General features: G+C 40.8%; 1 protein-coding gene across 1 annotated transcript in view; it reads left to right on the forward strand.

Moving 5' to 3' along the window:
* SLC1A7 (solute carrier family 1 (glutamate transporter), member 7) overlaps nucleotides 1-13,135 on the forward strand; it is a 55,050-nt gene that overhangs the window by 20,356 nt on the left and 21,559 nt on the right. Inside the window, exons 4-5 of the mRNA XM_014939047.1 lie at nucleotides 9,572-9,614; nucleotides 11,242-11,461. Of these exons, the coding sequence (XP_014794533.1) occupies nucleotides 9,572-9,614; nucleotides 11,242-11,461 (263 nt within the window). The remainder of the gene's footprint in view (nucleotides 1-9,571; nucleotides 9,615-11,241; nucleotides 11,462-13,135) is intronic.

Below are 13,135 nucleotides of genomic sequence, written 5' to 3' on the forward strand. Positions count from 1 at the left end.
ATAATTATGAAATGGCTCTAAACCTCGCATCAAACAGAACATACATAGTTTGAGGGAATGGCTTCAAGCTCCAACAGGGTAGGTTTAGACTGAACATTAGGAAAAAATTTTTCACAGAAAGAGTGGTCAGGCATTGGAGTAGGCTGCCCAGGGAGGTGGTTGAGTTGCCATCCCTGGACGTGTTTAAGAGTCCTTTAGATGTGGTATTGGGGAATATGGTGTAGGGGAGAACTTTGTAGAGTGGGGTTGATGGTTGGACTCGATTATCCCAAGGGTCTTTTCCAACCTGAATGATTCTATGATTCTATTCTGTGATTCTAATCTCATCGACATACTGAATTTTACGTCTCAAAAATTCTATCCACAAGTCAACCATTTTTTGCCACGTGAAACAAAAGTACTTGAAAGACTTCCTTTCTAAAGGGAACCCAAAGAGACTGGGGACAAGATATGTGGATGTGAATCTGCCCCTATTGGTTTCCTCCTAGATTCAGTCTGGACAGAGAGGTCACTGAATGCAGCATAATAGAAGAGTTTTCAACATTCAAATACCTAAAATCAGCAAATACCTAAAAAAAAACTATAGTGCTGCTTTGGCCTTAAATGTCTGAATTTTTGCTTTGATCTGATCCAGCTTTAAACCAAACACATCTTCTGCTGTCTTTGGAAGATGGATAACCATTTAACTGGGTAGTTCACCTTTGTACCTGTGCAGGAATCTCCCCTTGCATACCTTGTCCCTCTCCACCGGCAGTGTGCCAGGATCCAGGCTAAAGACAAGTCATTCAGAAGGCAGCTGTGAGTCTGAAGCTATGCAGGAGATGCCATTCTGAAGACGCTTCTCTCTTTAGCTGCCACTTTATTATTACATTGAGATAGATGTACAAATCTGCCTTAATTATGTTCAAGGTTTCTAGTGCGAGAACTGCAAGGCTCATGAAAGTGTATTTTCTTCCATGTTTAAAGCTATAAATCCTCCGGCTAAGTATCATCTTGTTCTCTTTAATGCACCGAAGTACCTGATGCTTTATGAATTTTAATGTTTACTGTCATGATGTGCAATACTTCTGTGAGTTAGGCAAGGACCATTTTCCTTTCTTACAGCTAGAGAACCAAGACACACGGAAAAGAAATTACCTCACTGAGGATTGTAGAGAAAAATCTGTGGTGCCAGAGGAAATATTCCCAGCTCACATGAGACCTAGTAGGAGTCTTGTTCTAGGAATGTGGCTTTTGGAGCACCTGGATGGAAGTAACAGCAATGAATCAACACATATATTTACCTTCATTTTCCTCTGTGAAATATTGAAATTAACCCTGCACTATGTCCCCAAGAATAAAAGAGAGAATTTTCAGTAGCCTTTTGTGAGTTCAGAAATTAAGAAAGTAATTAATTTTTAACGTAATTCAGACTTTGAGTATTTTATTCAAAGGGACAAAAAGAGACGGCCATACAGGAATAGCAGTCAGTTTAAAATATTAGGTTTGTTTAATTCTACAACATATATTCACCTGACAAGCAGAATAGGAAATGCCTATAACTTGGGGATGAACATTTGTAAAACATGATATATGTTTTACATATATAAACATACATATCTTTGCAAGATATATGAGTCAGGACTGCATTGTTTACATTAGCAGTTATTATTCCCACCACATTTGATTGCTGTTGTCAAAATACTTTTGACTTAAAAGGGTAAATCTTGTTGCAACTTTAATCATTCTACTTGCATTTGTCACCAAGGGAAGCAAAATTTGGCTGATGATATAAAAACAAAGCAAACATTGGAAACTTTTACATGAGGAAACAAATCCCAGCCAAACTGGGGGTTCACCCTCCTGTATTCTATAAGACTATTTGTGTGTACAAATCTGGGCACCAGCAAGTGCAAGGTCCACATATGTTTTTAGTCTTTCTCAAGTCTAACCAGACAGCGTGACATCACAAGTTTTATTTAGTTCAAAAACTCCAGATAAAACAATTTGGCGAATAAAATCAGGATTGAATCATGCCTTAACACGAAACACACAAATTTGTACATTTCCAAAGTTTACTGGAAGGCTGTCAGAGCATTTTACCTCTGAATATTCAGGATTGCATCCAATTTAATAGCAGGTACCGGAAAACTCAATCTGGCTTAAGCAAGAGAGGTTTTTTTTATACCATTAATAGTTAGAAGAGGATATAAACACTGTAGAGGATTTGTGTTTTCATGGGAATCCTAAGCACTCTTTAAAATCATTTCCCTTCCCTCTTTTCAAGCTAAGAGCTATAACCTATTTTATAGAAGTTGTGTTTCTTGAAAATAGGGCAGGAGAAACCCAGTTATCTCCTGTAGTTTGGAAAAAGTCCAGGCTGTGCAGAACCAGAAATTATGCTTTAAAAAGTTTACAGCTGAAGACTGAATTGTATATACATGCAATAGGATATTTAATAGTGCATTAAATGATCCAGAGTTTAAACTATGAAATAACTTTTTTCAATAACTTTGCCCTACATTCATATATTTTTTGCCAAAAGCCACTGTGTACTATGATAGAAATATTTATCTGTCCCCTATGGCAAACTACCATTTTTTACTCATTTCAGATTGCCAGTTGTCTTTTATCTCACAAAACCAGCCTGGTGCCAGCACTATTCTGCACTGTATGGGACCAGATGTTCACTTCTGGTTAATTTTTAAGCAGTTCAAGCTGCACAGAAGCCTGAGTACTTACAAAGTATTCTGAAGCGCCTAAATGTGTGCTTCCTATTTGGCACAAAAGGAAACCAACATGGAAAAAAGATAATTCCATGATGAAAACAACACTGGGGAGAGGGACTACGAAGTAGTTTCTGCTCTCTGGTCAGGACACCTTAGTCACAGAGGGGGATTACATGAAGGCCAGGAGGTAAAACTGCATTAAGAAAGCCTCAACCCTAAAAGGGAATAAACCATCTATCTTCCTGACAATTGGCCTGGACATCTTCCAATGTAAATGTACACTTTTTATGGAATAACTGCCTTGTTGGAACCTGGAACCATAGTGGAAATGCATTAGGCCTGTCGTGTTACCTTTGATATGATCTAGCCTTTTCAAGATGCCTAAAGATGTGATGTACTTGTGCTTCCACAACAAAGAATGATTTTTCCAGAAAGCCAAAGCCCTGTTGGGGCTGCGTCAGGACATTTTCTTTCAGAAGCAGCAGGGTTAGGAAGTTCACCCTCCAGATCCCTGGCTGGAACTGAAAGGCCATGTAAGAGTGTCACTCTCAGGACAGATAAGAAGTCCATGTGCTTGGCAAAATGATTCCATGAGTTCTGCTCTGATCTGCAAAAAAACCAGGCAAGACAAAATGTCTTAGACCCAATTAGTAACTTTTGCATCCTAGTAGTGTCCTCTATCACAATAACAAGGACTTAAATGCTTCATTAATTCCGCAAAGGCCTTCTTTGGTCCTTTTAGCAGGAGGTAGTAAGATTGCTACTGAGACATGAGATGAGGCACTGGAGGTGACTACTGATGTGCAAGATGCACCCTCCCGTGGGCCCCGAGATAGGTCATCTGTTCAGTCTTGCTGAATTAAATTCTGCCCTTGATTTCAGGAGTGCCTTCCACCAGCTGGAAGGTATTTCGGATGTGTACTCATATGACTAAGGATGGGATTTGTGGCTCATGTCGTACGGTAACAGTAGTCAGGAGTCTACACAGGTGGTGATGAAATCACGCAGAGGACAGCAAAAGCAAATGAATTTTTTGAGATTGAGATAATGTCATTGAGAAGGACCTCAGCCTATAGTAAATAGGAACCACGATGCTGTTCATTCTTGTGCACAGCTGGAAAAGCCGGAAACTTTACAGCTGTCATGTCAAGCCACTCACACTCCGTTTCCACTCTCTCTGTACCCTTGCTCTACAGAGTGACAGGGTAAGATCTCAAACACGGAAATGTTAGAATACTGTCAGCTACCCAGTCTTAAAGAAATGTTCTTGCAAGCTCAGCTGTGCTAGTTCAAACCTGAGAGCAGAGTGTCCAAAGCTGTTCTAAGCTCAGTGCAAATATAGGCCAATAAAATATTACGAAGATGCGTGTGCAGCAAAAACCCAGTCTGGTGGCTTTAATTCCACAGCGTGGGAGACGGCAGGCAAAGACTGTCTGGTGTGGCAGGGATTAGGTACTGATAACGTCAACGTCTGAGAGCAAAACCAGATTGCTGCTGCAGAGCAGAGAGTGCCCCAGAGGGAATGGGTGTTCTGAGTCAAGGAAACAACATCTGCTGTACCTGTGGCTGCTCTTACATACAGCAGCTGGCCTAATTTCTCATTAAAAAGATATGCAAAAGCTGAATGCTTTGAATCAACAGATGTTGTACCCAGGGCTCATTCTGAGTGTCACGGATATTCAGAAGCATAACTGCAACCAGAATTTGGTGTATTGTTTCTAATAGAAGTTATCCAGCAGCCATCAAACAGGCTGTCCCAGTAGCTGTAGGCTAATGGTCTGTGGACAATTTGGGTAATTCAGCATGAGCAATAAAACAGTTTAACAATGCTGATATTTGTATCATTACTGTAATTCAGAGTCAGCAACCTTCTGAAGAGAGCAAGTCAGCTCCCATGTCCTGGGGGCAATTCCAAGGCATGGCCTGAGCTGAAAAATGGCTTCCTAACATAATTCAGTTCCTGAAGCAGCGGAACACTGGAGGAGCAAAATTGAGCAAATGCAGCTCCCATGTCCCAATTCCAAGGCATGGCCTGAGCTGAAAAATGGCTTCCTAACATAATTCAGTTCCTAAAGCAGCAGAATACTGGAGGAGCAAAATTGAGCAAATAGTGTTAATTGGTAGGTTTATTGCTGGGAGACAATGGAGAAGGAAAGAGGACCTCCCACTTCTAGCAGTGGTAAGGTGCTAAGTAGCCCTACATGTAAGGGGAAGCTGCACCCTTGGAGTTGCTCCTTATAACAGGTGCTGTCTATACTCGATACAAGTCTTCAGGATTTTCTTCAAATTCCATGGCTACCAAATTGCAGAGCACATGTTGCCTTAGTCATGCATACGCACTTCTAGCTTGGTACAGCCTTACATCTGAATCCTCTTATCCCATACAGAATCAGGGAGGGAATCCAGAATTTGCCAGTAGAATCAACCAGCCTGTGCATCCCATCAGGGTTTAGTCAAAGAAGGTGTTTAGTAGGCCCCTTGAGCGTATACGCTGCTATCACAGCAAATGCAGGCCATGCATGCTGTGCCAGCTGTGGCTCAATAGCTCACGGTCTGTAGAAGGTTCCCTGAGATGACACCAAAGTTTCGTGCACATTCACCCCTTTAGCCCGTGTGAACACTCCTGCTCTGGCAGAATTCCTGAAGCAGAAGACACTCTGGGAAATGTTCTTCCTCAGGACAGACAGTATTTAGCTCTTAATTCTTTATGTAACCAGAAACCGTATGTCTCAGTTTCTGTTTTACAGTCGTATCTTTGTCTTAAACCTAAATTTATCTGTGTTCCACACCAGCCCCACTCAACGTTATTAACTGTGTTTAATTCCCTGTTATTATGTGAAATTATTTTTGCCAGGAACGCTGAATCATGTCACTGAGGTTAGAGACAATGTTGCTTGTACTAGAGAAATGAATCCCAGATCACTTCAAGTTTCCTACACTATTATTTTGTGTGCTGTATCTTGTAAGCAATCTAAAAGTAATGCTGGAAATTTAGAAATATTTCATCTGCTTAGCTGTCTTAATTGAATAAACACAACAGCATTTAAGAGGTGGTGACAGCAATGAGTAGCTCAGCTTGAATTATTACTTTATAAGTACTGACAAAGTGTCTTTAGTTCAATATATGTTAGTGATAACACAAGTGCCTGTTACACAGTCCCCGTTCTTAGTAGAGAGACAGCCCCACTTTATGGTCCTGATACCAGATCCGTGTGGGTAGGTCTTGATCTTGTGCAGAGCTGCAGTAAAGCTAATAGAGATCTGCAGGGGCCGGTCTGATTGCAGGCTGGATGCCTGGAAGGTAGGTGGGCAGCACAAGGAGAGATCAACAGGTTGCAACACCCCATCATTAATTTTGTAATATGTCTGGGCGAGTGCAAGTGTCTGGGTTTTGTGCTAGACTGAAGCTCCCACCCCAGCTAGTGTTCCCCAGTGCTCAGGTTTGGTGGGACTGTGACCCACAGGAGGGATGCCCTGAGGCAGAAGGATCCCACCAGCCCTCTTCATCCCAGTTCCACAGTAAAACATCAGATTCCTCACTACCAGTCTCATTTCAGTCTCTTGTTCTGAAACGTTTGCAGGACTTTCCTGCCAAACGTGCTCCTAAAGCAAGAATTTCTCAAGTGTTTCTGAAGAGGCCTGACTGAACCAACAAACACTCCCAGTCATCCCCCAGCTCTGGGTGACACTTTGATACTTTCTTGTCATTATTTGTTTTTAGCCCATTAGAGTTCTCATCCACAAATGGCTCTCTTGAATGTTTTTATTAATTAACAAAACAAAATTTTGGCTAATACTGGATTTTTTCAATCCAAGTAAACCAGCTTAATATAAAAAATAAGCCGAAGCTCTGGCAAACACATTCAGGTCAGCCCTTCACTAGATAAATTGTGTAACTTTGGTAAGGCTAGTCTCAAAGACTGGATCACAGTGCATAATATATTAAAAAATATTGGGAGAATTCCAGCATACAGTATTAAGTGGGTAGTTGTAATTCCTGCAGGATAAAGAATGATAAAGAAACGAAATGCTTTAATCCTCCACAAATTTGTCTAACATTTAATCTAGCTACTAACCATATGATATTTCCTTTCTCGAGCAGTCTTAATTTGTTCTTAATTCTACTAATTAGGACTATAAAACAAAGGCAGAAATTGGAAATCATCAGCAATTAAATTCATATTTCTTTGTAAAGCTACAGCTCATACGTGACATTCATATTCAGAGCTGTGCAGGAATTCTCAGTGTGGATCTGTGCTTTCAGAATAATTCATATTCACTCAGCAGCTCAGAGCACAACCATCACACTAACACTGTGAACTCCTGTAGCACCTTTTATCATCTCAAATCGCAAAACAAAGACAATTTAGTATTAATGAAGCCTTTAACAATTTGGAAGCAGAATTCCCTTATAAAGCATAATAAGGCAGTAACCAACTTTTCTCTCCGGTGCTTTCCTGTCCTATAAACATCCTCTCCATCTCTTTCCCAGGTCCAGCTCCATCCAGCTGTTTTTCAGTCAGTCCCCTGTGTCAGCCAAGTCCCCAGGGCTCGGGCAGAAGGTTGTGTCTGCATCTGATAGGAAAGCGATGCGCAGCCAGCTGTTGTCTGTGTCTCGCTTTGGCTACAGATTCGGCATTTGAATCAGAGAATCACCAGCTTTAGGGACGATTTGCAGAGATAACCCAGTGCTTTGCGCTTTTGGTTACCAGGGTGCAAGCTCTGTTGATGGCAGCCCAGCACTCGGATGTACAGCGCTGCTTACAATGCTGTACTGAGTGTTGTTCATGGCTAAGCACATCACTACACAGTGTCTAAAGTGTCTTAAGCTAAATTATTCCAATTAAATGAAAGCGTGTGCAAAGGGAATGCATTAATTTAACTAAACCTTGGTAACTTATGATAATTTCCTTATATGTCCAAAGCTGCTGTCCTCTGCTATCACATCCCCATAGTGCACAGCCAGCATCATAGCTGGGGCTTTTAAGCAGGATTGGTAAAATGTACGGAGATGTTGCAGTGTACAGCACAGCCAGCCTAGGCTGTTATCCTGCAGGAACACCCGGCAGCAGATCAGGCTGCAAAGGGCAGGTAATCCGAACTGTCTTGCCTGTGCTGAGGTGAGGAAAGGCCAGGACAGTTAAAGAAGAGTAACTGCACATCAACCTTCTGTCTTGCCTGCAAGTAACTTATTCATGTGACACCAGTTTGCCCTAAAGCAACAACCTTACCAAAATGACCAACGATGCCTTTACGTGCCTTGTATGCCCTCACACAGCAGGCCGACAAAACCCACTCCTTTTCCATCTTCAGTTTCAATCATTACACAGTACTGCTACCCTTTAATTAAAATTCTTCTCCCTCTGCTTTACCCTGAAAAGGATAATTAATTATCTCTTTGTAGCAATTTCTCTCAGTCCCAGATGCTACTGAAACAGATTCTACCTCATAATTTTAAGTGCGACCATAATGTCACATTATGATCACTTAAAATAGCAATAAAATTGTTTTTTCTAAGCCAGTGCAGCACAGCATGCTCTTGATGCGACTCCATTAGCAGCAGACATGCTGATGCTGACGCAAAGGTGAAAGCAGGCCTGGAAAACATCTCATTTCAGCATGCACTTAACTATATATATAGCAATTGTCTTTGGAATGAGAATGGGCTTTTCACATAAACTTAGTCTGTTCCTGTCTTAGGGCTTGAGCTGGACTTTGAATAAAAAGTCTTTTTGTTAGAGAATTCAGAAGTTTCTCCTTGCATAAATTTATGTATGTGAACGCAAGAACCGGGTGATACGGTGCCACTGTCTTCTGCCCATAGGTTCAGAAATTTGGGATTAAAAGCAATAATTTCTGAAAAGGATCCTATTACAATCATCACACAAATCTTGATTCCCAAGTGCTGCATGGAAATACATGACTTTTTAGCTTTTTTGTCCAACTATATTATGATTCCTCTTTGAAGCCTGTAGAGGGTGTGTGCTCTCCATTTCAAATTAGGATTGAATGTCTTTCTGCAAAGTAGCAATTGAGCTCAAACAGAAGTTATAGATTAGCAGAAAGTCAGAAGAGATGACAACATGAGTCCCTTTTGGAATTAAAAATCTATCAGCCTCACTGCAGATCTCACAGCGTATGGTCATTGTCTTTCTCTGTAGATCAGTTGTGAGCAAAGATGAAGCTGTTGGCTTCACTTCAGACTCTTATTCTGAAGCCTTGGGAACCATATTAAAATACAATTTAGTAGAGACTGTGCAGCTCTAATCTCAATTGTTGTAATCGGGAATGAGATACTCTTTTTGAATAGAAAATTGTTCCTGTCCAAACCACTGCAAAGTCTACATCACTTCTAATTTCAGTGATGAAAGTGTATCAGGAGGTACTACAATTTATGATTCATCTCACAGGATTACAGTACCCAGGAGTGTCAGGAATAGATCCCTGAACAGTGTCTTGAAAAGCTCATTATCTAAGTAGGAAAGACAAAATATGGAATAAAGGAATATTCTTCTCCCCAGTTAGCAGATGGGGAAAGGAATGACAGCAATTATGTTGCCCCCGTTACAACATGGAGAATGTGGCAGAGCCTGAAACTGAAACTAGAGCCTCTGGCTCTTGCTTCACGTATTTAGAAGCAAGTCCCAAAACTTTAATTCTGAGGAACTGTCTCTGTGTTGAGCCTTGCTCAGTCAGGTACAGCTGTATGGCATGAGTGGGAGAGAGTGGCAGTCTTCTGCAGCCGTCCAGCCCTTGCTCTCTAGGAGGGTAAATAACTGATTTATCATGGGAGACCCAAGGCACAGGAGACAGAAGTTATTTTCAGTTCCACAGAAATTATTCTTTTATTTGTTCATTTTTAGGAACATGTTTCCAGCCAATCTTGTTGAGGCCACATTCAAGCAGGTAAGTGGCTATATTCCTTTTACCACTGGTGCAAGACATGAGCCAGCATCATTTAAAATATGTATCTTTATAGAACAGAATCCAGACACAGACATCGCATATTATTCCAGATATTGTTAGTACCTTCAGCATTTAGGAATTAATGAGTCCCTTTCCATTAGCCTCAGCAGCCTTGGTATCTGAAGGCAAAAGAAACCAGCATAAATTTAGAAGTCCCAAAGTAGATTACAGTACCCAGGAGTGTCAGGAATAGATCCCTGAACAGTGTCTTGAAAAGCTCATTATCTAAGTAGGAAAGACAAAATATGGAATAAAGGAATATTCTTCTCCCCAGTTAGCAGATGGGGAAAGGAATGACAGCAATTATGTTGCCCCAGTTACAACATGGAGAATGTGGCAGAGCCTGAAACTGAAACTAGAGCCTCTGGCTCTTGCTTCACGTATTTAGAAGCAAGTCCCAAAACTTTAATTCTGAGGAACTGTCTCTGTGTTGAGCCTTGCTCAGTCAGGTACAGCTGTATGGCATGAGTGGGAGAGAGTGGCAGTCTTCTGCAGCCGTCCAGCCCTTGCTCTCTAGGAGGGTAAATAACTGATTTATCATGGGAGACCCAAGGCACAGGAGACAGAAGTTATTTTCAGTTCCACAGAAATTATTCTTTTATTTGTTCATTTTTAGGAACATGTTTCCAGCCAATCTTGTTGAGGCCACATTCAAGCAGGTAAGTGGCTATATTCCTTTTACCACTGGTGCAAGACATGAGCCAGCATCATTTAAAATATGTATCTTTATAGAACAGAATCCAGACACAGACATCGCATATTATTCCAGATATTGTTAGTACCTTCAGCATTTAGGAATTAATGAGTCCCTTTCCATTAGCCTCAGCAGCCTTGGTATCTGAAGGCAAAAGAAACCAGCATAAATTGCACAGTGTGACTAGAGAGTAGAGATGTACACCCATGTCAGCTCCACATCCATCTGAGGCCAGATCTTTGAGGACCTTGAGAAAGGTGCTGTAGGGAAGAATTTCTGGCAGTACAATTTACGCCAGTATGCCTAGAGCATGGTTTCTTGTACCACAGGACTGCAGTCACAGAGTAGCTGGGATCGCTTTAAGAGCACACAGTAACACTGCACAGAGGAAGAGCAGAATACTATGTCCAATTAAAGGACCAAAGGAATGTATTTGGGAAGAATTTAATTACTCAGATTCAAATTTGGCCAGAAAACCTCATCTAAAAGTGAGCAAGAGGCATGGCTATATTTATTTCATCTGGGGGAATATTTCATGGTAACCTTACCTCTGATAAGACAAAGAGAGGGGCACTCAGAACCTTTAGGAAGTCATCCTGATTATGTGTTACAGGAAAGTAGCTCTATGGAGATCTAGGAAATGGTGTGTTTGCAGCACAAGGGTCTGATTATAGGAAACTCTGATTTTGTTATGCTTTTCCAAAAATTCAATTGTTTTTACAGATTTTAGCAGCACAGGGACAGGAGCTGTCATTCTTTTCGTGTTTGTCCCTTTAACATGCAGACTTGTTGAAACAGAGCACTTAGGAGGTCTCATTAAACTATTAATTCCTGCTGGGATATTATAATAAAACCTATTTTGTTCTCTTTCAGTATCGCACCAAGAGTATTCCCATCATTAAATCTAACAAAGCATCATCTGAAAGCACCACTCGTCGCATTATAATATATGGAGTCCAGGATGAGAATGGATCCAATGTCCAGAATTTTGCCTTGGATATCACTCCCCCTCCTGAAGTGATTTACAAGTCAGAACCAGGCACAAGTGATGGCATGAATGTTCTAGGGATTGTGATATTCTCTGCCACAATGGGTAGGTTTCAGACATGTTTGGTTTGTAATAATCCAAGTATCCACTTAGAAAGAAAAAAATTAGGGGTTGGGTTGTTTGGTTCCTTGATTCACCTTTTTTAACTGCTTCTGTCTAAACCTTGTGGGGGAGAAGGCAAGACTGTTACAAAGCTGCTCTCCCAACCTTTCGGAGGGAAATCTTCAAAATCCTTGGTGACTTGTTCCATGCAGTTCTATTTTCTGTGCATGCGCTTACATTCTTTTGGGGTTTGTTTGTGGTTTTTTTCTGGATTATTTTGATCTTTAATTTATGAACCATTTTTTCCTGACTGTAAGAAACACTTCTACAGTGTGCTCAGAGGAGGTAGGAATTACTATACCAGGTCAGACCCTGCCAATATTCTGCTTCACTCTCTGGCCAGTAGCAAAAATCCCAGAGAATCTTTCAAGAAATTCTGAAATAAACAAATCTGTAGCAGACCTTCTTTCCAAATCCCAACAAGGTAGTATGATTCTAATGCCCAGAGCTCTAGGTGCCATATTACAGTGACAAAGAACATCCTGCACAGCTCTTGGTTCATGAAGCATCAGGCTGAGACACCCCCTGCTCTCATGGCTGGACGTTTCCTCCCTGCAGCTGGCAGTCCAAGAAAAAACTGCTCCCAGACCTTGGCTAAAGTTGCCCCCACGAGGCAGAAGATTACTTTAGCCCTGGAATCTGCCCAGGCTGTTGTTCTTGCCCAATCTTAGTCACATTTTACCGCATTATTAGTGTAGAATATAACTGTCACTTATCTATGTAAGAACACAATTCAGATAATGAGCCACAGTGATATCTCAAACAAGTGAGCTACAAAGGTGTATTCTTTTATAAGTTTTAAATCTATAGATCTTCTCTTTGATTGAAACGTCTTGATTTTATTTTTGCTTTCAGTGCTGATAGTTATATACCATTTAATACCTTATCACTAAGAGCTTTTGTCTGACCAACTTATTCAGGTCCACTTGCTGGAGGAACTCATTGGTGCCATGTGTGTTATATTACATTTGTGGATTTGGAAGAGGGAATTTAAACAAACATGCTGCAGTTAATCATAAAGTTCTGATAATTTTTACAAGAAAATGCTGATCAAATTTTCCTTATCTAAATTGATTCTTGGAAGTTAATCTGGTGAGCAGAGGTAGTTCCATAAAACATCTTTGACTGTATTTAGTATATTATGGTTCATACCAGGACAAGGGATCAAAAATCAAGTCTGGAATTAGCACGTTTGTCTCTCTCTTCTAGTTTCTCCGGAGGGTGGTATGCAACACTGCTGGAAATTGACTGTGCCCCAGTAGGTAGCATTTTATAGTCAGTTCCCAAAGTATAACATCACAGCAAACACTTTTTGAGCCAAACAGTGATGGATATGAATTAATTAATTACATGTGCTTATTGGGACCATGGGCAATTTTATACTTGTGAGTACAGAAGATCTTGAAGGCTTGAATCTCTATTAAAGAATAGCATCCCTCTGAAGTTTTTATGTATTGCCAAAAAAAGGGTACACAGGCCTTGGTGCTTTGTAACAGTTTTGTTCCTTTTGGCTGAGTCTTATTTGCAGAAGGGTCTTTTTACACCACTTTGGGACAGAAAAAAACAGCATTAGGGTGGCTATTGAGTTCTTATTACAGGTTCTTTAATGTCCTTGAA

This window comes from Calidris pugnax, unplaced genomic scaffold (genome assembly GCF_001431845.1).
Source record: "Calidris pugnax isolate Ruff unplaced genomic scaffold, ASM143184v1 scaffold18, whole genome shotgun sequence".
Taxonomy (NCBI): Eukaryota; Metazoa; Chordata; class Aves; order Charadriiformes; family Scolopacidae; genus Calidris; species Calidris pugnax.